Raw genomic sequence first — 25,445 nt, 5'->3', positions numbered from 1 at the left:
TCACTGAAGCCGCCGCCCACGCGCCGCTGGGAAAGCCAATGAGAGCCCGAGAGGTGGGCGTCTCTCTCTCTCTCTCTCTCTCTCTCCCTCCGCGGGGGGGCGGAGGGGGAGGAGCGAGACTGAGGCACACCGCCGCCACCCCCCCAGGAAGCGAAACGTGGGAGCCTCTCGCGAGGGACGCGCCCAATGGGAGGAGAGCGAGCGGGCGGCTCCGCCCCTTCCTGGCGAGAGAAAGGGCGGGGCGAAGGCTGCGCGATGACGCAGGTAGGCGGCGGATGCGGAGGGAGGGGAGAGGCCGCGTAGCCTGGATTTGGGGGCGGGTGAGGCGCCGGCGGAAAGGAAAGGCAAGGCCGGAGCCCGGGAAGAACTCTCCTGAGGCCGACGGGCGAGCCTCTGTGAGGTAAACGAGGCCTGCGGCCTACCCATATTCCGCCCGCGGACGGTTAAGAACCTTTCGCAAAGCTTGCTGGGAAATGCCCGCGAGGGATGCTGGGTAAAGGATGGCTTCCCCGAGTCCAATGCTGCTTCTGTCCCCGCAAAGGGGGAAGAAAGGGCGGCCTGCGCCTCGCCTTCTCTCCCCCGAGGGCCCGCGCCTCGCCCCGTCCCTTAAAGCCGGTTCCGTCGGGCGGGAAGGACGCCCTTCCTGAAGCCGCCAATCTTTCCTGACCTGAATTGGCCTCGTGTTTTTTTCTCCTCTTTCTCTCTGCTTGATGCTTTCCCGCCTGCCTTCTCTCTCCTTGGGCTTCCTTACCGCGCCTCGTTCTCTCCGGACAGCCGCCGCGATTTTATTTATGGGATGCGGCTCTTCCATCCCAACCAGACGGGGTGGTTTCTCTGGGTCGTAGAATATATGTGGGTATACAGGCCGGGTTGTGGTTTTTTTGTTGTTGGCTACGAAGTCGTGTCCGACCCATCGCGACCCCATGGACAACGTTCCTCCAGGCCTTCCTGTCCTCCACCATCTTCTGGAGACCCTTTAAGCTCACGCCTACTGCTTCAGTGACTCCATCCAGCCACCTCATTCTCTGTCGTCCCCTTCTTCTCTTGCTCTCAACCTTTCCCAGCGTTAGGCTCTTCTCCAGTGAGTCCTTCCTTCTCATTAGGTGGCCAAAGTATTTGAGTTTCAGCTTCAGGATCTGGCCTTCTAAAGAGCAGTCAGGGTTGATCTCCTCTAGGACTGACCGGTTTGATCGCCTTGCAGTCCAAGGGACTCGCAGGAGTCTTCTCCAGCACCATAGTTCAAAGGCCTCCATTCTTTGGCGCTCAGCCTTTTTTATGGTCGAACTTTCACTGCCATAAATTGCAACGGGGAAGACCGTAGCCTTGACTATACACACTTTTGTTGGCAGGGTGATGTCTTCTTTTCATTAAACTAGACATACACAATTCCAGCAACCGTTCCTTGTATGGTTTAGCCTCCAATCCCCTAATCATCTCTGTTGCTCTTCTCTGTACTCTTCCTGCCTGGGCAAGGTGTTGGACTAGATGACCTCCAAGGTCCCTTCCATCATCATCACCGTCATCGTTATTGTTGTTTTGTTGTTTGTTATTATTATTATATGTGATGGTCTTTATTAGCCTGCTTCAACAGAGCGTGTGGATTTTAATAAAAAGTTGAGCGCAGAAGCCCAAAGTCCCCCCCCCTTGGAAATGATTTTTTTTTCATGGATAGTTTAGTGTGGACTTGGTATGGAATGAGGGAGGAAAAGGCTGTTAGGATTCTGAGTCTCAATGTTCCTTTCCAAGATTTTGGAAAATGTGGGATTGGAGATGGTATGGAGTATGATTATCTTCTTTGGTAGTTTGAGTTGAATATTTTCTTTGGAAATAGAACAACAGAATAAAAGAGTTGGAAGGGACCTTGGAGGTCTTCTAGTCCAACCCCCTGCTCAAGCAGGAAACCTCATACCATTGCAGACAAATGGTTGTCCAGTCCCTTCTTAAGAACTTCCAGGGTTGAATATGTGCTTAGATATGTGCTTGATTCTTGTTTTCATATTTTCCCAGTTAAAGCTATTTCATATTCTGCTTTCAGTTTACAAGGATGCTCTCTACCCCTGGGTTTGAAACAAGTGAGGACTAAAATAAACAAAACGGCCATATTTTGCAAACAGAAATTTTGTTTACAGTTGGTGGTGACTATGTTTTTTTTGCAGCAAATATATTCAAGCCTGGCTGATGTCCATTCTTTTGCATTTGTTTGCATATGGAAGTCATTGTTCATGGTTCCCGAAATGCAAATGTGCTTATCAAAGGAAATATGCTGTACATCTGTTCAGCTCCAAAACACAGAAGCTCTGAAAGACACTCACCCGGCTTATCACCCACATTATCATGGGGAAAAAATGGAGGAAGGAGTGGTATGCACTCCTGTTGAGTTCCTAAAGGAAGGGTGAGATACTAAAAAAAAAGATACTAAGGCATTTTTTTTCTGTTTTGAAATACTTAAGAGGAAAACTGTCCATATCTAAAATATTTTGTTTGTTCTGTGATGCTAAACCTTGTGTTAGGACGGAGACATTTTGCTGTCTTGACTAAGGTTGATCACTATTTTTTGACATTCTGAAGAGATGCTAGCTAGACTAGATTATAAATCTAGATAGCCTGAAATATCAATTTTAGAATTATCAGAATCATTCTTATATCTTTTTCTTTCCCCATTCATATTCAAGATTTTTTTTCTTTTGATAATATAAGTTTTCTTACAGTGAAAGGCAGCTTTGGAACTAGCTGATTCAAATATTAGACAATTGATGCTTTGAATTTGCTTTAGTATACTTATTGCCATTTGTTGTTTGCGTTTAGCTCATTTTCTGTTTGGGCACCTTATCCCGCCCTAGTTTTTTTAACTACTGTTTTTACATACACTCTATTTGCTTGCAGTAATCTTCTCCCAGGGCAGCTCAGTTGTTGAGTTGTCTAGCAGAATTTATTGGATGACTGATTTGAGTCACTTTAAAATCACATTATAGTTTGCTGTTCATTATATGATGCTTGAGTTAGGCAGATCTGGGAGCATTAAGTATTGAGTACTGATTAGCTCAAGTAATGTTTAAGTCTCTCTCTGCTAATCATTGTGAATTGGCTGGAAGTGAGGAGTCCTAGAAAACATGTAAAAATGGGTAAGTTATGGGAGCATTTTTTACACCCTCCGGGAATGGTAGCTGTTACCTCCTGACCCATATCCCTACTACTATGGACTGAGATTAGAAAAAAAAAGATTCATAAATTGCTTTGAAATTTTTGTGTTGGATTGATTGAACTCGGAAATAAACGGGAGAACATTGTAATAAGCTGGATATTATCCATATGCAGGAAACGCACATGGTCATTTCCCTGCTTACTAAACAAAGAGTGACTGAAATCAGTGATTGATCCAATGTCCTTAATAAGTACTTCAGCCCAACTTATTTAAGAACAGCCGTCTCATTTCCTGCTTTTGTATAACTGATGGCTTGTCTTCTAGTGAAGAAGAATTGTTGGAAGGAAAAAAAAATCTTGAGAATTGACTTGAAACACTGTGGGCTATTTCAAACCTGTTTGGAAACAAAAGCAGTATTCTAGCCTTTGTTCTGTTCTGCTTTGGTTTTGATCTCATTTGTCTTGGCCAAAGATGATTTACTGTCATATTTCCTATGCCTTTTTGTGGTGGAGTGCATGTTCCTCAAAGTCTAGGGCAGTGATGACGAACCTTTGAGAAACTGAGTGCCCCAAAAACGCCCCCACCCGCCAGAAGGGCTACCCACCGCCTCCACACCCCACTGCAGATTGCCCAGGTGGCCCTGCAGCGCCATAGCAGCCATGCCCTTCCGCCCGCACCCTGCAGCATCATCTGTGCGCAATGGGGTGTGAGGGCGGAGTCTTGTTCCCGCTGCCCAGCTACCATGTTCTTGGCTGCGCTGCTCCACGTGGGTTGCACCCTGGGGTGACACTCATCCAGGAGGCTGCTGGTGAGGAAGGACCACGGGGGGAGGCGGGGCTGGGGCGACAGCGCGTGTGCCCACAGAGAGGCCTCTGTCATGCGTGCCATAGGTTCGCCACCTCTGGTCTATGTATATAGCTTACTATGTCTTTCTCTTGGCACAGAATATACCTTAATGCGTAATGTTTGTCTGAAGAGGAAAAAAAATGTACGTTGAAATGATTAATTTGAAGAGGGCATTGTGGGTAAAATCTTGCTATGCCTTCCAGATTACCTCTCCAAAGAGGCCATGGCACGACGCATACGCAATAGCAGAGCTTGGCGCTATGTTCTGAGTGGGGTACGCCGAGAATCAGATACACGGACTTTAACAACGGCTTCTGGAACGCGTGGCTGGTCATCTGACACTGATGGGCAGGTGAAGTACCATTTGTTTTCTTGCGAGACTGCCTCAGATATAATCTCCCCTCGGACGCTTTCGTGAGATGCTCGTAGATTTTCAAGCATGCACTGTCATGTGGTCTTCTCTGCATTGAAAAATGGTTGTAAATTCTGACATAGTGGACATTGATCCAAGGAACTGAATTCAGAGACCGTGCACAGTGCTTCGAAGGCATGTACAGTGCACATGTAGTGCTTGCCAGGGATATGTTAACTTCAACACACAGGTTTTTGGACTCGTGTTTCAGCTATGTGAGCCCGGACAAATATGCCACTTCTTTTGCTTTAAATCACATTTTCTTTTGAATATGGATCTCTGCATAGCCTCAGTTGATAACTAGGTTGGAATTGAATCAAACCTAAAAAAGTTTAATGTTTTATGCTACCAGGTAAAGTAAATCTGTACCTACTTCTTACCTGAGATACTAAATTGCTGGTTTTGGTGTTCTTCCCCACCCCCTTGGTTACTTTTTACCTTTTTTTAAACAATGGAAGCAGCTAACTAGAACAGGAAGGTCCTTTTATGGCTTGTTAACAAAACCATCCTAACTGGGATTTGTGGCTTCTTCCTTTTAAATAAACAATGAGAGTTTTTTTTAATGGAAAAAGCTTTAAATTTATACAAGCCATGGAAGGAAACAAGTTGTTCTTGCTGATAGAATAAATGATCAGGCATAAAGTCAACTTTTTTTTATAGAATTATGCCGTAACATAACTAATACAAGGACAGCTTGAGTGAAATGTTTGTCTGGTGCTCTAACAGTTGTCCTGGAAAAAATAACGTGGGAAGCATTATCTTCTACTTTTTTCTTTAGCTTAGAAAAGGTAACAATGGTTAAACCCTATTTTTAAAAATCGTTATAAGCAATACCTAGTGCTATGATTGTTTTATATGCTTGGTTATCAAACATTCAATCTTTTGTGTATTCAACAGTTCTCTAGCCCAGTCTGCATAGAATCAAATATTTATGTTGTAATTAACTCCATGCTTAATCCTGGAGTTCATTAAGGCCAATTACCTGGAGTTTGGCAGGATTTAGTTTGACCCTAGTCAGAAAGATTGTTTAAAAATTAAAGACGTGGACTTTAGGACATAAGCATAGGGCTACGTGACATCCAGAGCACATAAACCTTAAACCTTTCCCAGGGACACCTGTTGTTGCTAAATGTTTTCTTAGAACAGGGGTCTTCAGACGTGGCCCTTTGATAACTTGTGGACTTCAGGTCCCAGAATTCCTCAACTAGTGTGCCTGGCTGAGGAATTCTGGGAGTTGAAGTCCACAAGTCATCAAAGGGCCAAGTTTGAACAAAGACCCTTGCTTGTGGACTTCAATTCCCAGAATTCCTCAGCCAGCATGCCTGGCTGAGGAATTCTGGGAGTCGAAGTCCACAAGTCATCAAAGGGGCCAAGTTGGGAGACCTCTGCCTTAGAATAAGAGGGAAAGGTAACCGTTCTTTTTTCTTTCTCTAGCAGCACAGCAACTCCGATTCAGAGTCCGAATTTCCTTCCCAGTTGCCTCCCATACCCACAGCCATACCTGTGACAGGAGAGTCGTACTGCAACTGTGAGAACCAGAACGAAACTCCATATTGCTCTAACTTCCACATGGCTCATCGGATGAAAGATTGCCAGTGTGGAGAAGAAGATGATTGTGAGAAAGATCCTTTGTTCCAGGGGTGTCAAACTCAACTTCATGGAGGGCCGCATCAGCATGGCGGTTGCCCTCAGGGGGCCGGGTGGGTGTGGCCAGGGTGGGTGTGGCCTACTGGGTGGGCGTGGCTACAGTGCGTATGGCCTGCTGGGTGGGCGTGGCCAGCCCTACATCGTTGGCATCAAGGGTGCCTATGGGGGCCTGGGCAGGAGTGGGGACAGATCTGAGGGTCTCTGGCGGAAGGAGGGTCTCTGGGCCAGGGCCAAGGCAGTGGGGGCTCTTCCCTCACTGTTTCCAGGATGGCTTTGCGGGCCACATGGAACCACTTCGCGGGCCGGATCCGGCCCCCGGGCCTTGTGTTTGACACGTCTGCTTTATTCCTTCTCTTGTTGATCATTTCTGTCTCAGCTGAGCTATAGGTGTACGAGTATATATTCTGAAAGAGACACAAATGCACAGGGGAAGATTTTGGGCAGGGAATGGAAATCTCCAGTTTTTGCTACAATACGTACTGTGGAATATTCAGGACTATAGTTCTAGCTTTAGCAACTAAATCAGCGTTTTTCAAAGTTGGCCACTTTTTAAGATGGGTGGGAGAATCCTGGGGGAATTCTTTAAAGTGGCTCCGTTTGAAAAACACTGAACTATGTTATTCTTCAGCTAAAGGGAGAACTGACATAACTTGAGGCGAAATGATCTGAGGTTGTTCCCCATTCACATCGCTTTTATCTCCATGTCTTTCTCTTCAAAGATTTTGACTGGGTATGGGATGAATTGAACAAATCGGCAAATACTCTTTTGACCTGTGACAATCGTAAGGTCAATTTCCACATGGATTACAGTTGTGGTACTGCTGCCATCCGGGGGAACAAGGAGCTAGCAGAGGGCCAACACTTCTGGGAAATCAAGATGACCTCACCTGTCTATGGCACTGACATGGTATGTTGGATAATACCTGAAAATAGGCACTGTAACCGTTTTTTTTAAAAATCCAATAAGATTCCTCAGTAATTACATTTCAATGGTTTCTGTCACCGGGAGTTGGTTAGCATTTACATCCAGTACATTATGGCTAGTAGTAGTAGCAGTATTGGTTGTCTTTAATTTTTGTTTTGTTTTTTTAAGATCTATTTTGCTCTTCCAGCTCCGAAAGGTTTGTATCCAATTTTTCTTTTCTTTTCTTTTTTTTTAAAAAAAATGCAGTCAGATTTCACAGAGGACGGTCAAGTATCAACAAGGCCACTGTCTTGCTGGCATAAGCGCCAGATAGCACTGAAATGGTGCCAGTATAGGAGAAGGGCAGGGACTGGTTTTTACTGGTAGGAGGTAATTCTGCTGCATTTGTGAGAACTGGTAGTTTTCGTGAGGAAACCGCTTATGTGCACATGGACTGTGCACACAGTATATACAGTAACATTCAGGCTGTTGTTCTTGTGACAGTCTCACCTAGAGTCTTCACAGTTTTTCCATATAGTGTCTGCTTTCTGTATATGAGAGTGTTGTGGGAGGAGAATAATTGAATAGAGCCTTCTCAGTACATGAAAGATCTGACATTTCTAGCTAAAGAAAGAGATTGTAAATATGTCTTAGAACACAACAGTACTGGACTAAATGACTTAAGTAAACCTCCTTCCTATGAGGCACGTACGTAGCCATAGATTGTGATTTTTAAACCTCCAGAAACGGCTCGTGTGGCATGCCAAATAATACAATGACCGTGCCAAACTTACAATAACAGTTTGTCAGTTCCAGGTGAAGTCATGAGGGTGAATCACCATGGGACATTAATTATGATGTCACGTGACTTACTTGTGACTTCCTTCTGGCTTTCCCATTGACATTGCTGCTTGGAAATCAGCTGTGAAAGACAGAAATAGTGATCACAGGACCTTGGGCTCCTGTGACTGTTGTAATTGTGTCCCAAGTGCCAAACACCCAAATTAATGATCAGGTGACTCATAAGGATGCGCCATGGCTCTAACTCCTCATTTAGTGCTGTCTTTTGAGCGGTCACTGAATGAATGGTTATTAAGTAAGGGCTACTTATGTTTGACTCTGGCTAACGATGACTTTTGTGTTTCTTCTTCCATCCCATGCCCCCTTAGATGGTGGGAATTGGAACATCAGATGTAAACCTGGATAAATTCCGTCACACATTCTGTAGCCTGTTGGGAAAAGATGAAGACAGCTGGGGTCTTTCCTATACGGGTAATAGGAGCAAAGGTTTCATTTATTTATATCTAGATTTGTAATTTACATGTGAATTTTTGCAGCTTATGCCTGAATATAAGAACTGTTTTTCCCTGAGATGGTGTGTGGGTGCAACTGTCCCTTTGTAATAATTGATTTGGAAATATTCTTTAGTGAATGTTAGCATTTTCCGACACGTACAGAGAAAGTTTGTTCCTCTCTATCAGAGAATGATTTCTAAAAAAAGTGATGGCAATCTCAAAACTGATTTGGGGTTTGAGACCCTGAAAGCATGTAATTTTACAAACATTTGAGGAAGCATTCTAGGCCCCGGGACTAGAAGAGAAAAAAAATATCCAAATTATTTAGAGAACTGGACACTTTACCAAACGTTCAGCTTATATTTAGGAAATGTGTTTTTAAATATCTGAGAAGCCGTCACGTAGAAATCATAGCAGGCTTGTTCTTTGTGGGTCTAGGACAGAGGTCCCAACCTTTTGGGCACCAGGGACCTGTTCCGTGGAGAGAGGTTTTTCCACGCACCAGAGAGTGTGTGGTTTTGTGTGTTGCCTGCATCTCACACATGGGGCTTTGCTTGTTTGTGTGGACCAGTTGCTGGCATGCCACGGTCTGGTACTGGTCCATGGACCGGGGATTGGGGACCTCTGGTCTAGGAAATAGATCAATGGCTAAACATTTTGGTGGAAACGTATTTTGGTGAAACATTAATAAAAACTGTTGAAATGGATTGTTTTAGAAGACCATAGACTTGGCTAAGGAGTTTAGGTAAGCGGATAATTCAACTATCTGGTGAGAATATTGTTTTGCTACTTGCATTACAAACTCTCTTAGACAGAGTTAGATGAATTCTATACGGTCCTTTTTACCTTTGCAGAAATTAGAAACCTACAAGGTTATAATTGCAAATGTCCCTTTCTCTGCAGGACTCCTCCAGCACAAGGGGGAACGGAACAATTTTTCGACAAGATTTGGACAGGGCTCCATCATTGGGGTGCATCTGGACACATGGCACGGAACTTTAACCTTTTTCAAAAACAGGAAATGTATAGGTAAGGTGGAAGAGGCCAGATGTACTTCTAAATGTGGGAAATGTAGAGATTAAAATTTATGAGAGGGTTTTAAAAAAGTCAGCTGATTGGTTTCCATTCCAGAATCACAGACTGTTAATTTTAATAGGGGAAAGATGATAGCATCTTGAGGTACAGCTACCTGGAAAGGACCATCTAAATATTTACCTGTTGAAAACTAACCTGGCACAGCATAATGTAGAGTAAACTAGAAGAGAATAATCATACAGTAAAATCAGTTGAATAAATTGGTTGAGGGAAGGTGTCTCTGCTGGAGATAAAGCCAATAAGATTTTGCACACGTGCAAAATGGTTGAATTTATAAGTCAGCTGCTCAGACGCCGCACTCCTACAATTTCCTAGGAGAACTATAAAAACTCTGCCTGGCCACTTTTCATGAATTGGGCCCAGAGAAAAGGGACAACAGAATCCAGTGTCCTACAGTGGAAGATCCCATCGTAGAAACGCCAAGGAATAAAGGAAGTGCCACTTTACAAACCCCCCACCCCCCCGATAGTCTCCGTGTCGTCTTCTCTTTTTCCTCCCCATTCCATTCCACGTCCGCGTGTTAACCCGGGACCCCCTTGCTTGACGTTTTTGACTCAGGTGTGGCTGCCACCAAGCTCCAGAACAAGAGAGTGTACCCCATGGTGTGTTCGACGGCGGCCAAAAGTAGCATGAAGATCATCCGCTCCTGTGCTACCCCCACCTCCTTGCAGTACCTCTGCTGTTACCGTCTCCGCCAGCTGCTTCCTGACTACGTGGACACGCTCGAGGTTCTCCCCCTCCCTCCGGGACTCAAGCAGATTTTGCACAACAGATTGGGCTGGGTGTTGAGCATGAACTGTGGCTCGCTCCAGTCCTCTTCCTCCTCCTCCTCCTCCTCCTCTTCCTCCTCCTCCCCTTCCTCCTCTACCTCCTCGGGAAGCGATTCAGACAGCTCTTGCGGCTCAGACGCCAAGGCGCGTCATCGGAAGAGATGCAGGTGGAGGACTTAATTTTGGCACCCTCTCTCTCCCCCCCCATCTTCGAAAGACCGTGTTGTCATGAAGGATGAGCTATTCTACGCCCCCCCCCAGTGTTACCAAGTGACGTTTTAACCTTCCCGACTGTATCCTATTTGAACACTAAAGCCTGTTTCAATCTACCATGAAGAGACAAAGCAATTCCCACAGCTTTATTCGGCCACGTAGCCAGCGGGTCATCAACTCTGCTTTGCCAAGATTCCTGGGACAGGTTGTTCGGAAGTCCGGCTTTTGGCAGCCCAGTCTTATCGATAAGCAACCTTTCCTGAAGCAAAAGGAAGCCACCACGTGGGCTAGGTGAATTTGCAGTAGATGGCTCCCGAGTTTCGGAGCAGAGGAGCAAAGCAGCCTTTCCAGAGCCCACTGGTCGTCCTCCATTGCAGGTGCTTTGGCACTTGATGGCATCCAGAAGAGAATGTTACCTTTGAGCAGCGTAAGGGGTCTCGTGAGCCCTGCAACTCTTCCAACTTGCTTTGCATGTCTTATTACCTCTCTTGTATTGAACTATACCCAGATGAATTAAAATATATACAGACTTTGATCCCGCAATGGGAGGCTAGTCCATCAACTTTACTGTCCTCTCATCTAAGGTAATTCTAACCAGGTTCCCTAATTCTTAATTATTGGGAGTCAAACAATGCCAGGCTAGTAGTTGGAATGATGTGAACGAACGTCAGCTGTGGATGTTGTCCGTCCGTCCGTCCCCCCCCCCTCCCACTTTCTTTTGGATCTTGAATCCTGCATTTTCTCTTCCGCAGCCAGCCATAATCTGCTTATTTAGAGATATTTCCATCCCACGTGCATTTTCTGGGGAGGTAAGTTTAAATGTTCCAATTCATTCTTCGATTTTTTTGTCCTAAAAACGGACTGCAACGATGTGTACTGGCGGGGCATTTTGCAGTTTAAAAGCCAGTATTGTAATGGTCTTTCCCTAGTGATTACTTATGGCTGTTGAGTGTAGCCAGAAAAGGTTCTCTTGATCCTTTTTAATGTGTGGATAAGCACAAGGGCAATTACGTTCCCTTCGGTTTCTCCTGCGCGTAGTGCAAATGACAAAAGTGTGGTTCATTGTGAAAGGAGGTGTATGAAGGGAACAAAGCAACATCATTTTGTAATAAACCATGGATTAGTATTCATTTCTGAATTTAACCCTTGTGTGATTTGGCAGTATAACAGACTGATTAAATGAAAGCAGCACTGAGCTTTAGTTTCGGTGGAAATGATTATTTAGCTGGGATTAGGATTGCACTAAAACAGACATGTCAAACACAAGGCCCAGGGGCCAGATCCGGCCCGCAAAGTGGTTTCATGCGGGCCCGCGAAGCCATCCTGGAAACAGTGTGGGAACGGCCCCCACTGCCCTGGCCCTGGCCCAGAGACCCTCCTTCTGCCAGAGACCCTCAGATCTGTCCCACTCCTGCCCAGGCCCCCATAGGCACCCTTGATGCCAACGATGTAGAGCTGGCCACGCCCACCTGGTAGGCCATACGCACTCTAGCCACGCCCACCCAGTAGGCCACGCCCACCCTGGCCATATCCACCCGGCCCCCTGAGGGCAACCGCAATGCTGATGTGGCCCTTAATGAAATTGAGTTTGACACCCCTGCACTAAAAGAAGGGGTTAGGTGTTCCTTTTTTTAAAATAATGTTTTCTGCAGTTAGAATAACCATTAACGCTTTTATATACGAGCTAGGTTCTCTCAGAAATATTGCCGCCGTGCTACATTATGGTTTAATGTATGAAACCCCTCCCCCCCAAAAAAAATATATATGCCAAATATGTCATTACAAATTCAAACAAGCATCACCATGGGATGTAATAATAGCGTAAAATAAATTATTCAGCAGAAGAAGGGGGACTTGGGGGAAAAAAAACCACAGTCGAGAGAGTCTCATTGATAGCATTTGTGCACAAAGACATTTATTGGTTTTGGCAAACTCAATGTCTGCAATAAATCCTACAGCTTTGGCAGTAAACTTATAAAGGCTAAGGAGCTATGACCCGGTGATTAGAACAGCATAAGGTGCTTCAACTTAAATCTAGGACAAGCTCTGGATTTGTAGACACCATGAAAAGGTAGACACGGCGAGACAGGTCTGGGCCAATCCGTCTCTCTGTTTTGTTGTCCTTGGTCCTGATCTGGAGATTGCTTAGGAGAAGTTGTCTCTCTCCATCCGTATTGCATTCTTGGTAGGCCTGGGGGGGGGAGGGGAAAGGATACCCAATTGCCGTGTATTTCTGGTAATCTGGTCTCTGCCTGCTTGAGTTATTTCAGCGTTAACCCCCTTTCTCCCTAGCTTTGCTTTAGAACGATTGTCTAGTAAAGAGCTCTCGGTAGCAAAAATGATGGGGCAGCAAGCCTGGTTTGCTACGAGAAGGAACAGATCTGGGGCATTGCTAAAGGAGGCTTTGGCATTAAAAAAAAAAACCCAGGCAGAGCTCCAGTGGAACCAATCATTTCACTTGCAGCTTCTATTATTAAAGACCTGATCTACAATTTGTTTTCTTCAGGAGGATCCTTACGTAAACAGAACCCCCATAGCTAAACGAGAAGCAAAACCTGGTTGTATGGCGGGGAAACATAGTACTTGGAGGCGGCAAAAAAATAGTAAGTCTAGCCCAGAAATGCTTTTTCACCTAGGACAGGGTCAGCAACCTGAAACAGTGAAAGAGCCACTCAGAACCGGTTCCCTCACAAAAGGAAAAACGGAGCCGCAAAAGTGTGCGCATGCGCATACATGCGCGCATGTGCAGAACAGGGTTTGACTGAAGAGTGGAGCCAAGGCGAGATATGCACCTACCCTGCATATTTGGATTGATTGGTTGAACTTTTTTAGTCCCACTGTTGTTGTTTTTTTTTTGGACTGCACATGGCAGAAGACTGGGAGCCACAGGAGATGGCTGAAAGAGCCGCATGCGGCTCCGGAGCCGCGGGTTGCAGACCTGTGACCTAGGAGAACTCAATAGGCTTGGAATAATCAGAGAACTACGGAGGGAGAATGGAATGAAGTTCACTAGGAGTCCCTTATCCAGCCGTCACTTTAATTCTCTACACTGCAACATCTGAGTAAACGCCCCACTAGTGGTTTTTCCCCCCTTCTTCGCTGAAGTCTCCGTGCCTTTTACTTGCGGCCTACTTAATCCTGCGCCGAGACAACAGAAACCCGGTGCCCGATTTAGCCCCTGTTCTTGAGAATCGCCTCCCTTGATGTCCCTTCTCTACCGCCAGCACAAAGCAACCGGTGGAACGAACTGACCTGTAGCAGCAGACTTGGCGAGGGGTAGGCTTGGGCAACGGCTGATGCCACGGCTGGACTGACTCGGTTGAACTGCTGGATCTGTTTCAGCCAGGTCTCTCGGAGCCCTTTCCCCTCCTTGCTAATGTGCACACCGCTAGCCCACTTGCCTTTGGCGCAGAAGGAGAAAAACTGCTTTTCCCGATGTTTCCTGCCGAAGAAACCATTATGTACATACATAGGATACCCTTTGGGCTTAAAATGCCTGAGCTGACCTCACAGTAACCTGTTCCAAGGGTTGTCAGAATGTCCCATTCCTAAGACTGGGCTGGGACCATTCGGGGCTCAGAATGTTCCCTGCCAAAAAAATTGTTCAACGCGAAGTAGGTACTATCCATGGACCGCGCAAGCGAAACAAAACAAGCAAAAGCATGCTTGGTGGCTTGTTCTGAATACAGTGCAACGTAAATCAAGCAGTAGCTGTATCTGTAACGCTAAACGTCTTTTAAAGAAACAATCTCATTGTATTATCTTTGGTCCTGCAAAGACAAAGTCACACAAAAACCTTATTTACAGGTTATTATTTTTTTTTTAATGAAAGGATTGTGGGATAGCCTTTTGGTTCCTACTTCACGACTCCAAAGCTTTCCCAAGGCAACATGGACAGCTGACACTCACTTATAGGGACGCTGTGCTACAGCTCTGGTCACTGCAGAAACATGCTGGGCCAATTCCTGTCACGTTTCCAGGAATAAGACATGTACGTTACCCCGGAGTTGCAACACCACCAGAGCCTGCGGGAGGAAGTTGGAGAGACTCAAACGAAAAGGAAAAAAAATATATTTGGCCTTCATCTCGGCTGAGGTTCAGCAACGATGAACTTGTAATTCCCATTTTAGTGTTTTTGCTGTATCATCCTTGATGTGGTGGCGTAAGGATGTAAATTAAATCAGACAAGGAATGAGACCGATAACCCGGATGATAATCCTGAGAGAATGGAGCCCTTTGTTGTGGTTGATAAAACTGATTGCTACGTTTACCTCCTCAATTTGATGCCGTGTCACGGACTGTTCCGGACCAAGTTGCAAAGTTGCATTCTCCAGTCCAGTGGTCAGTTCTTGCGGAAGCTGATGATTCTGGTTATACCTAGGCAGTTCAGAAAAGAACCACAATTCGAGAATTAATATTTTGGTCCAATGGTTAAAGGTGCCAAGCTAGAACCCAGAAGACTCGTTTTCCTGTCTTAGGCACAAAGCCAGCTGGCTAATTTTAGCCCAGTCTCTCTTTTTTTTCCATCTTGGGATGAAACCACTTCCAAAATTCTTACTAAGAAAAGAGCAGGGACTTATTCAATCACCAAGAGTCAAGACTGATTCGAAGACACAAAATTATTATTATTTTTTTGTCAAGCTACTCTGGTTTGGAAACTCTGGTGCAGGGAAAGCGTATGTTAATTTAAGCCACCGAGGCATTTGTGGCAGTTGATAGTAAAGAATGAACTCGTCTTACTGCCTTTCATTGTTAGAAGTGTTGCTTAAAATGAGCCTGAAAATGCTAAGCAGGATTAGATTGGTTAATACTTGGACAAGGATGCAGCCAGGAAATCCCAGCGCTATAAACAAGACTGAAAAAGCTAAATTAACATCCGGAAGAAGGTAATCGAGAATTGGGAGACGTGGTGCATTTGAGTCTTCCTGTCGGAATTTGAGTTTGTTCTGTATTTAATACCAGCTTATCCTTTAACCAGAAAGCCGGCTATATAGCTGAAAGCCCAGAGTTAGATTTACTGCTTCCCTGCCTCCAATGAAAAAGCACAAGCAAGACTGTGTTTACACATTACCTTTTGAATGAATTTTCCCCAGTTAAGTGGGGGATAGCATGTTTATACTACCTGTTTCCAATATTTGTTGGTAATCTGCATTATAAAAAAAAACACCAAGATTGTCACGCGACAAATGTAAGGGTCCAAGATGAAGACCTGCAATTCTGTCTGTCGAGAACACCGTGAGACTTCTAGCTCCTTGGGACCCACAAGCTCACCCACGACTCGCACAACGCTTGGCTCCTTGGGACCCACAACTTAAGACAGCCCTTCCAATCCCATGTACCATTGGTAGGTGTCTAGTCCGATGACAACCACGCTGTAAGATACCGTAGAAGGATCTTCCAGATTGTGAAGGGGACACAGATGAGTAAGATCTGGCGCACTCCGCTGGCTACCAGGACTTGCATTCTAAAATTAGAACAAGATTTTAGAATAAAAAAAAAATCATCCACCACTTTTGCATATGAATTTAAAGACTATTTTGGATTCCACCGGTGAAGGAGTTCCAACCTCAAGTGGGTTTGCATTAGTTTTCTTAGGTGGAAAAGACAACATTAAACTCCCAGGTAAGTTCATTTTGCCAATGGTTATCAATGGAATGAACCTTCCCTTGTGTGCCTTTTGAGGTTGGATTATTGTGATGGATCCTTTTCAAAACTGGTTCCTCTCAGCATAAATACTGTCATAGTTGTTTGTAATTTGAACCATCTTCCTTTGTGTTAATCCCCACCCCTTGACTATCTTTCTTTCATCAGTCAGCTGAATATACTTGTGTTCTATTCCCGGGTGCCAGATTTTAATGTTCTTACTTTTAAAACAATTCCTAGGGTTCTAATCTTTCCTGAATTAAGATTAAACTAGATTTTTATATATGTTAAGTGTTTGTTAAGTATTTAGAATACCTTGCTAGGCTCCAAACACGGTGCAAATCTTATTTCCTGTTTCAGCCTAACCCAAGGCCATCAACAGGCTGTAGTCACACAGTGACAGCAGCTCATATTTGTGTAAATTTTTTGGATTGCTAACAAAGAATTAAAGGGAGACTAATATAGCTACACACGCACACACACACACACACACACAAGTGGCCACTTGAGAATTAGTATGCCAGTACCTAGTATATCTCACTCACAAGTTTGAACAGCAAAACTGAGGCAGAGCAGGGGAATCTTTTTACTCTTCTGGCTGAGTCTATGCAGCGTGCAATTTTTTTTTTAAAATGTGAGAAATAAAATCTACCGTTCTTTTTTCCATCGTAAGTCTTGCTTCATCTTTTTTTCTCTGCTCACCTTTTTTTTTTTGCTTAGCGATTCCAGTACTGTCCTCTTGGATTCTGCCTGCTGCCAATCTAGCTTTCTATTGCATTTCCTCTCAATTATTAAGCTTCATCTCCCTAGGTATTTGAAAATAAGATAAAACTCTGAAACACACTATCATGCTCTCTCCTCATCCTTCTTGTCATAGAAGGCATAACAAGCAGAGAATCGGGGCAAAGGGGGCCAGTAAAAATGGAGCAAAAGAGGACAGTTAAGCAACTGGGAAGGAAAGCCAAGACTTGCCATTTAGATTCGTATTCACAAAATTAAGGGTATTGTACAGCACCTGCACCAATGATGATAGTTGTCTGAGGAAATATGAAGGCTGCATCACTAACAGGACCTCCCTTTCCACTGCAGTCTCTTCTTGACAACCATCCTGCAGAAATAAAGTTAACCTTTTGCCAGAAGAGGGAAAAAAAAGAATCGTTTTGCTAGCTCCAATTAAAAACTTATTAAACCCAGCATCTACTCCCAACGGTGGTTCACCGGAGCAGAGAAGAGATCCTGAAGGTGCTGTTACCTTAGTCTTCCTCATTCACCTCATGCTTGCATTCTCTTATCTGCCCTCATGGATTTCAAATTGTTTTAAAATTCACGGTCACAGACCAGCTCACATCCCAGTTTTTAGTGCAAGAGTCTATAAAGATGTCGCCCATTGATAGCAATAACAGGGTTATCAATGATAAATAAAATTCTGATGAAACATTAGACTCCCCGCATATCATAACCCTAGGTTTTAAATATATGGGCTTTAAATACTAGGAAGTTTGGCAAGTCAGACTGATTTATTAATTGAACAGCCACAGAACTATCAAAATCAGTGAATTTCATAGCTGACACATCCACTAGGGAACAAATAATGGCGTAAGTGAGCCAAGCCCAACAGAGACAGTCTGGGACTCTCATTATAGTTACTATTATCTTCCTTGACTGCTTTATGTCATTTTCTTCTATTAATCTCTGAGCAGGAATTTAGCAGCTATGGCAAAACAGGTTAACGAATCAGCAGTAATCCATAGAGGCCGCAGAGAAGCACTTTGCACAAGGAAGTGTCCTCCACTTCCAATGGAGAAATCCATTCTATATGAAATACGTTGCTGAGTTTTCCTTCAAAGCGCTTCAACAATAACGTGTTTATTGGGAGTTGGGCCAACTCTCTTTGATGTGATGCAGAGGCAACCCTAAATGAACGAAAACCTTCAAGGACTGAAAAGCAGATGAGCAGAGTAAGGAATCAGTTGTAACACGCACAGAGACACACAGTGTTGTTTCTTTGGCTATCAGTGGAGTTTTGATTCGGATGCTTACTGAATTAGGCGCCCCGCTGAATATTTTTCTCTTCCAGGTTATGCTATGTGGAATTATCTGACTTTCAATATGGTATTTACAATCCAAGGAGTCCAAAACTTCCAGCAAGACATCAGAACCAAGGTGCTCTAAAAGACCTGAAGAGGAAGGATAACAAATGATCTTTTGATGGCACATAAACTCTACAGCGTAGTACTATGCCAAAACCTTTCCCCCTCTCGGTAAAATACAGGCACAAAATGGGTAGGTTGGTGTCGTCTTTAAGGCAGAGGTCCCCAACCTTTTGGGCACCAGGGACCGGTTCCGTGGAAAGAGGTTTTTCCGTGGACTGGTGGCTGCGTGGTTTTGTGTGCTGCCTGCATCCTGCGGATGGGGCTTTGCTTGTTTGTGCAGACCGGTTGCTGGCATGCCGTGGCCCGGTACTGGTTCACGGACCGGGGGCTGGGGACCCCTGCTTTAAGGCATGGAAGACTTGAGTTCTGGTCCCACCTTAGGCACAAAGCCAGATGCATTATTTGGGCCTGGTCATTTCCTTCACCCTAGTAAGGAGGCAATGGCTAAGCTCTTGTCAAGAAAAGTGCCACTTTGGTGTAGTGGTTAAAGGCAGTGGGCTAGAAATGAAAGTGTTTTAAGTTTAGTCCTGCCTTAGGTATGAAACTAGCTGGGTTTTCTTCTGAAATCTTGCCAAGAAAAGTGCAGGGACTGATGTAAAGGCACTAATAACACCAAACCTAAAGTGGAAAGGAATAATCATGTAATGTAAACATACTACCTGAATCCACACAGACAATCATTTGCTTCATGCACTGATCAGGCCGAAGGAATTTCAAGGCAGATGCTGCTTCTTTTCGTCTCTGTTTCTCAGCTGCAATCTGCTGCTTTATCCTCATTTTCTCTTCTTTTTTGTGCAAGCTGTTCTGTTTTTCTTCTGTTTTTATCTGGGTCATCTTGCTTTTTTCCAGCGACTGCTTTTTCTTCTTTCTCTCTGGCTTTGAATTACAGGATACTATTTGTGTCAACGGTCTAAGCAAAGGTACTGCTTTTGCCTCAATCAGTGCCATGCAGGGCTCTGTTTTTTGTTTGTCTGAGCAGCCCTCATTGTCAACATCTGAATAATAAACAAAAGCAGTTGAGGATTCTGGTTTAACATCACTGTCTTCCTCAGAATCAGAGATTTCCCATGTGATCGCTCTTTTAACAAGCTGGCATTTTCCATCAAGAGCAACACTCTGGTTTCCCTCCATGATTTAAGTTTTTACCCTCAACTGAAAATGTTAAGGAGATCAGCAGCAGTCACAGAATCACAACTACATAAAACTATCAAAAACTGGGCATTTTAAGGAAACTTGCGGGGGAAAGCTCCCATGTGTATTTGAGGTAAAATCTACGTTCTCAATATAAACAGGTACAATGGTCATTGCCAAGCCACTCTTCCAAGTATCCTAATTAAATGTTGGCTACCAGTCAACAAACTCAATTTGATCAGAAAGAGAGGCTCACCTGATCTCCTTTCATTAACAAAAAGCTTTTTTCAAACCAAGTCCTACTCAAAGAGCTGTCTCTCTCACAATTTGGATCCTGTGGATAGGAATACCGTAAATAGAAGCCAGCTTATTTATAGAATCTCTGTCCCTGACGTCCCTACACTTGGAAATTTGTGTTTATGCCCTCCAGTTGAGCAAAGTCTTCTCCACCAATAGGCATTTCTACCAATGCAGCAACAGTTGATCAAGTGTTTTATCTGGGTGGCTTGAGCAGGACTAAGGTAGAAAACATTGTGGGTCATCGGGAGGGGGGAATAAAAGGCAGCAAGGAAGCCGCACGTCCAGAGTCTCCCTCGGGTGTACCCGCTACAGCATTTCCAACCCTGGAAGTGAAATAAGAAAATGCATTTCATTAGAAAAGGCAGTTTCTAGGCACACGTATCCCACCCTCCATCCTGGTCTCAATGATTGAGCAAAGGCTCTTCAAGCTACTAGGAGCGCGACAAAAGGAAGAGGAAAAACAGCCGCCAAACACGAGAAGGAGGGAGGCGAAGAGAAGAAGCAAAGAAGCTCGGAGGAGTCATCGGGATCGTCTTTTGGAAAAAATAATAAAAAAATAAGTAAAATGAAAATCACTTTAGGAAAGCAGCAGCGGAAGAGTTGCCTGCCGGAACGTTTATAGCGACGGACCTGCCTTCTTTCCTGAGCGTCTAATAACCTAAGGCCGGAAGCAACAGAGCGATTATCCGTGGGCGGCCGGGTAATTTATAGCGACGGACCAGCCTCGGCTGAATTTGAGACAATTGCAAAAAAAAAATAAAAAATTAAAAAAAATGCCGGGGCGGAAGTGTTCTTTGCCGGGCGTCATATGAGGTTGCACCATCCCTGCTGATGCTTCTGCGAAGGTTTTGGGATTCAAGCAAAGCCCGAAGAAGGGCGGAAGTGTGGCTCGGGGGAGGATTTAGGGAAGGGGACCGTCCTTGCTCGGAGCGGTGCCTTTGAGTCGACGCCGAATCAGGAGCGAGAGAAGGAAGCCCAGGGCTGCTAAAAGGAGCCAGGTATGTGTTGAGGTGCAGGGCTTCTTTGGTCTATCCAACAACAACCCTGCGAGGTAGGCTTCGGGAGAAAGAGAGGGAGGGAGGGGGAGGGAGAGAGAGAGAGAGAGAGAGAGAGACTCAAGCTTTACCTGGACAACCATTTGCCCATTGATAGGGTCTCCTGTTCGAGCAGGGGGTTGGACTAGAAGACCTCCAAGGTCCCTTCCAGCCCTGTTAGTATTCTGTGCCCTAATTTTAAACTTCCAGAAGGAAAGGAAGACAATGCTCTGGTGACATTGGGTGTGTTAATAGAATAACGCAGGGATTTGTCTAAAACTGGTAAATACGAACCAGAAACGCAGGCCCTTGCCCCAGGCTGATTCTAAATCGAAATTCGTTCTTGGCATTCGAATGGCTAACAATCCTGTCTTATCATTCCATAGGGCAGCCATGGGTCGTTACAAGGGATATCGCCCGATTGCAGCCAAGGCGAAGAAAATCCGTGAATACTGGGCTTTAAAAAACCGGCCTCGTGACTCCCAGCGTTTTGCGGTAGACTACGAGAAGATGACCCGGGCCTCCACGGGCAAGCGCCTCCCTGTGCTGTCCTGGGAGGATGTGAGGAATGAGAATCGGCTTTTTATGCTTCTGTCCCGTTTGCACCTCTTTGGTATCGGCAGGATGGTCACACGCAAATCCTGGATATGGGAATACGATGAGCCTTGTTATTGGGTCATTACTAAAGTAAAACTGGATTACACAGCCGAGGTGAGTGTTTCCATTGGCTGGAGAAAGGGGGAAATTCAGGCATCCTAGAACAGGGAGTCCTCGACTTACAACAGTTAGTTTGGTGACTGTTCAAAGTTACAACAGCACTGGAAAAAAGTGATTTATGACTGTTTTTCACACTTGTGACCATGGTCACGTTATCGAAATTCAGATGCTTGGCAACTGACTCATATTTATGACGGTTGCAGTGTCCCAGGATCTGTGATCAATCTTTTGGGACCTTCTGACAAGCAACGTCAAGGGTGAAGCCAGATTCACTTATGTGACTAACTTAAGGAACGTGGCAAAAACGGTCTTAAAATGGGGCAAAGCTCACTTAACAAATCTCTCGCTTAGCAACAGAAATTTTGGACTCAATTATTGGATGTATATCGAGAACTACCTGTACACAGCTCGTTTACTAATTCATTTTATTTTTATTTGTAAAATTTTATTAGCTGCCTGTCTTATAACAAGGTAACTCTGGTCGGCTTACAATATTAAAAGGTAAAACTGTACACAACCTGATGATATAAATGAAATCAACCTTGCTAAAAAGATGGGGAGTAAGGGAGTAGGACAGGGGTATAGCATAGGGATGCAGTGGCTCAGTGGGTTAGGACGCTGAGCTTGGCGATCAGAAGGTTGGCAGTTTGGCGGGTCGAATCCCGAGTGCCGCGTAACAGAGTGAGCGCCTGTGACTCGTCCCAGCTTCTGCCAACCTAGCAGTTCGAAAGCAAGTAAAAATGCAAGTAGAAAAATAGGGACCACTACGGTGGGAAGGTAACAGCGTTCCGTACGCCTTTGGCGTCTAGTCATGCCGGCCACATGACCACGGAGACGTCCTCGGACAAACACTGGCTCTTCGGCTTTGAAATGGAGATGAGCACCGGCCCCTAGAGTTGGAAACGACTAGCTCGCATGTGCGGGGGAACCTTTACCTTTATAGCATAGCTGACTCAGGAATTCTGGGAGTTGAAGTCCATGAGTCGTAAAAGAGCCGAGGTTGCCTACCCCTGGAGTAGGATGAGGAGAGGAAGGGGTGGGATCTGTTGTAAATCTGTCAACCACATCCAATGTGAAAATCCTTAGTAGGAGCCCCAGTCCAACAGACAGAGCCAGTTCTTTTAAGCTGTTACAGAAAGTAAGGAGGTTTGGAGCTGACGTCACTTCAGGAGCAAGATGTTTCAAAGGGCAGGCGCAATCCTCATTTAACAACCTTAGTTGGATTGGAATTTCTTGAAAATCGACTTGTTAGCTTTGGTTCGAATTCCGACATGCCCTCCTCCCTTCCTCTTGAATGGACTATAATCCTTTGATGTTCTTTGTTACAGAAAATGGAACACGGGAAGGCCTGGGGATATTTGACTTTTAGAGGTAAGAGGGAGATTTGCTTTTATGGATGAAGATTTCACGACGAAGCCTTTAGCAAGGACGAGGTCTCACGAGAGAGAGAGAGAGCAGTGGGGGCAAATCTTTTGGGCTCGGGGTGTCAAAAATTAAGAAATGCCTAACTTGATTCTCCTGATGTGTTGAACCCCCCCCCCCCCGCAACTCTGAACAAAAAAAGAATTCTTTGTGCATTTATATATAAAAATGTACAGTCCAATCGTGTGGCATTGTGTATTATATGAAGAAACATAATTACAGAAACGAGATACAAGTAAAACCAACTGCATGCGGTCTATGCTTTCAAATCTGTCTTTTCACTGTGTGTTCCATTCTGGCAAGATTTGCTATTTATCAGAACCTGTCTTCCTTTTCACAATTTCTGCTTAGGCAAGCCTGAAAACGAAGAGAAAGAAATAGACAAAGTAATGTATCATGACTGGCGCATGGTACCCAAACATGAGGAGGAAGCCTTTAAGAAATTTACCCCTCCCGTGGAAGAAGAAAAAATCCGGTATGTCCTCTATCCACCGCTGCTGCGGGCCATGATCCTGGCGCAAAGGCAGAAAGAAGGTAAATCAACTGAAGAAGAACCTCTGCTTGACTTAGAGCCAGCTGTTCACCTCCTAAATGCATCCCCCGGAAACCACGCTGAAGGGACCCCGGTCTGAAGACTTTCGGACTTGGAAATGGCTCTTGGTTTGTTACATTCTCAGGTGTGATCACACGGCCCAACTTTCTTATTCTGCTTTGCACTGAGATGTTTCTGGGAAATACGATCCCGTCACTGAGGCTGGGGGGGGGAGGGGGAGGGGGAGGGGGAAACCCCACCAGCAATCAGTAAAATTATAAGATAATTTTGCTCTTGGAATCTTCCATTGACATTTCCCCAATTATCCTGTCTTGTTTTTTTTATTTTAGATTTGTTTTTATTTCCCATTTCCGCGTTTCTTGTTGCTACCTTATCAGGTCCGAGGGAAGCAGAGGGCATCAATCCATTTGTTTTAATAATGAGGCAATATAAATTAAAGAGACTCCTAATTAAAATAATGGATTGGAACAGAGATCAATCTTTGTCCTAGCACGGCCCCATCTTCCTCCCCTAAGTCCAGTCACAACCTTAAAAGGTGCTGTTGTGTTACTGTAAGCCAATTTTTTATTTTTTATTTTTTTAAAAAAAAAAATAATAGCCTCCATCTCTTCTTTATGATGTGGCATTGTTCTTTCCTGTATTTTCAAATGTATTGGTGAAATGAAACAGGGTTGTTATGGGGAAAATGAAGAGGATGAAGGAGTATTAGGTATGTTTACGGCCTTCCGAGTTATTTGTAAAAATAATAAATGCAGGATACAAATGAATAAAAAAATGTTAAAATCATGGGCACAAGGAATTTGTGTCAGAGCTCTTCCTGTGAAACAGATGCACGCCATGAACTGGATGGGTGGAGAAATGGCGTCGCTCCTAAATGGAAGGATTTCCTTGGCCAACATTGCACTGCAGCATCACTAACTTTTTACATGTGTGTTTCATGTGTGTATTAGTGTTTCTAAATGCCTCCCCTATTTACCCCAGAGCACATAACAATAAGGTCACCCCCTTAGAAAGTAATCAGATAGAAGGCTGTTGGAATCTTGCTAGCTGTTACAGTGGCACCCACTGGAAATATTAATGAAACTTCTTTTCCAACATGAATAATTGACCATCTTTGCTTTTCTTTTTAATGTGCAATTTCATTCTTAAGGGCAGGACAAATCATCTCAGCAAAGAGGGGAGGGGTTGACATTGATTGATTCCTCAACTTCGTAATAACAGGGTTTCCCCTGAAAAGCCAATAATGTCTTGTGCTTTTGGTTGTTGTTGGGTTGTGTTTTTTTGGGGATGATAACCTTGATGTTATCTATTCAGCTGTGTCCAATTTCCCCCCCCCCCTAATATTACACAATTAACTTTCCATTGCTGGATTGCAGAAGTGTTGCTGAAAGATTGTTCCGGGAGAAAACAGCCGTTGAACCAAAAGTTTTGAAGAAACCAGGACAGATTGTTCTTTTGTGTGTGTGTGTGTGTGTCTGATAAAATAAATTTTTTTGAAGCGCAATCCTCAACTTACGATCACAACGGGGCCCAAAATTTCTGTTGCTGAGCAAGGCAGTTAAGTGAGTTTTGTTTAATTTTACAACCGTTTTTCCCCAGTTGTTAAACAAATCCCTGCCATTGGCAAGTTAATAACACGGTCCTTAAATAACACGGCTTCCCCATTGACTTAGAAGGTGATCACATGAACCCAGGACGTGTCATAAATATGACCCAGTTGCCAAGGGTCCAAATTCTGATCATGTGACCATAGCGATGTCGCAGTTGGGTCGTCAGTGTGAAAAGCCCTCACAAGTCCCTTTTTCAGTGCCGTTGTAACTTTGAACAACCACTAAATGAACTGTTGTAAGTCGGAGATTATCTGTACATTGTTTTTTTTTAAAGCCGCCCAGAGCTTGAGCGGGCAGCCATTCAAATTTTCTTAAATAAATATAGAAATAAACTTACTTCCTGAACCTCCCGGGAATATAGATCAGCCTTTTAGATTCTGTGGCCTGGAGATAATTGGATTTTAGTGGCCACTAGCTCCTGCCATTATGTCCCAGGATGATGGGTGGTGGAATCTAAGCCCAGGAGAGCCTCTGGCTCCTTAGTCCCCCTCAATATCATCTGAAGCTTTTCATCTGGATTAAGTATGAGTGGTTTTAAGAGTTACAGTATGCTTGAAA

General features: G+C 44.5%; 3 protein-coding genes across 11 annotated transcripts; 2 read left to right on the top strand and 1 right to left on the bottom strand.

The window, feature by feature from the left end:
- The first annotated feature begins 156 nt into the window (after positions 1–156).
- SPSB3 (splA/ryanodine receptor domain and SOCS box containing 3) lies at positions 157–11,477 on the top strand. 5 transcript variants are annotated; one of them, XR_014027785.1, is made up of 8 exons: positions 260–400; positions 4,192–4,340; positions 5,835–6,015; positions 6,767–6,954; positions 8,121–8,223; positions 9,150–9,275; positions 9,900–10,908; positions 11,077–11,473. XR_014027785.1 is itself a non-coding variant. In XM_081338197.1 (7 exons), exons 2-7 carry the CDS (start codon positions 4,212–4,214, stop codon positions 10,289–10,291), a joined length of 1,116 nt encoding a protein of 371 aa, XP_081194323.1. In that variant the 5' UTR covers positions 157–264; positions 4,192–4,211; the 3' UTR covers positions 10,292–11,477. The 5 variants fall into 5 exon arrangements, 4 of the variants coding, with proteins under 4 accessions (XP_081194323.1, XP_081194321.1, XP_081194322.1 ...); XM_081338197.1 differs by having other exon boundaries at positions 157–264; positions 5,838–6,015; positions 9,900–11,477; XM_081338195.1 differs by having other exon boundaries at positions 157–264; positions 9,900–11,477.
- A 722-nt stretch (positions 11,478–12,199) lies between these two features.
- On the bottom strand, positions 12,200–19,251 carry EME2 (essential meiotic structure-specific endonuclease subunit 2; the record flags this gene model as incomplete). Its single annotated transcript, XM_081338437.1, is given in 9 exon segments — positions 12,200–12,515; positions 13,577–13,766; positions 14,234–14,292; positions 14,296–14,349; positions 14,596–14,701; positions 15,664–15,788; positions 16,983–17,075; positions 18,008–18,144; positions 18,780–19,251. Coding segments are annotated over 9 exon segments (1,404 nt in total). The 3' UTR covers positions 12,200–12,347.
- MRPS34 (mitochondrial ribosomal protein S34) lies at positions 15,662–24,775 on the top strand. Of its 5 annotated transcripts, none has more exons than XM_081338440.1 (5): positions 17,849–17,925; positions 18,045–18,250; positions 20,972–21,296; positions 22,631–22,673; positions 23,076–24,633. In XM_081338440.1, the coding sequence occupies exons 3-5, from the start codon at positions 20,979–20,981 to the stop codon at positions 23,354–23,356; spliced, it is 642 nt and encodes a 213-aa protein (XP_081194566.1). In that variant the 5' UTR covers positions 17,849–17,925; positions 18,045–18,250; positions 20,972–20,978; the 3' UTR covers positions 23,357–24,633. The 5 variants fall into 5 exon arrangements, with proteins under 5 accessions (XP_081194567.1, XP_081194566.1, XP_081194568.1 ...); XM_081338442.1 differs by lacking the exons at positions 17,849–17,925; positions 18,045–18,250 and adding exons at positions 18,830–20,549; positions 24,654–24,775 and having other exon boundaries at positions 23,076–23,258; XM_081338439.1 differs by lacking the exons at positions 17,849–17,925; positions 18,045–18,250 and adding exons at positions 18,831–20,549; positions 24,654–24,755 and having other exon boundaries at positions 23,076–23,401.
- Positions 24,776–25,445: the final 670 nt, after the last annotated feature.

The sequence above is a fragment of the Vipera berus genome (assembly GCF_964194415.1).
Source record: "Vipera berus genome assembly, chromosome: 13".
NCBI lineage: Eukaryota > Metazoa > Chordata > Lepidosauria > Squamata > Viperidae > Vipera > Vipera berus.
Note: the sequence above shows the minus strand (reverse complement) of the source record. Positions and strands in the feature narration are given on the sequence as shown.

What these genes read in the sequence shown, in the direction of transcription:
- SPSB3 (XM_081338195.1), top strand. Translation starts at nt 4,212, where the DNA reads ATGGCACGACGCATACGCAATAGCAGAGCTTGGCGCTATGTTCTGAGT. An exon ending in CTGTCTATGGCACTGACATG is followed by an intron (nt 6,955 to 8,120) that starts GTATGTTGGATA and finishes ATGCCCCCTTAG; the next exon opens with ATGGTGGGAATTGGAACATC. An exon ending in CAAAAACAGGAAATGTATAG is followed by an intron (nt 9,276 to 9,899) that starts GTAAGGTGGAAG and finishes TTTTTGACTCAG; the next exon opens with GTGTGGCTGCCACCAAGCTC.
- MRPS34 (XM_081338439.1), top strand. Translation starts at nt 20,979, where the DNA reads ATGGGTCGTTACAAGGGATATCGCCCGATTGCAGCCAAGGCGAAGAAA. An exon ending in AACTGGATTACACAGCCGAG is followed by an intron (nt 21,297 to 22,630) that starts GTGAGTGTTTCC and finishes TCTTTGTTACAG; the next exon opens with AAAATGGAACACGGGAAGGC. An exon ending in GGGATATTTGACTTTTAGAG is followed by an intron (nt 22,674 to 23,075) that starts GTAAGAGGGAGA and finishes ATTTCTGCTTAG; the next exon opens with GCAAGCCTGAAAACGAAGAG.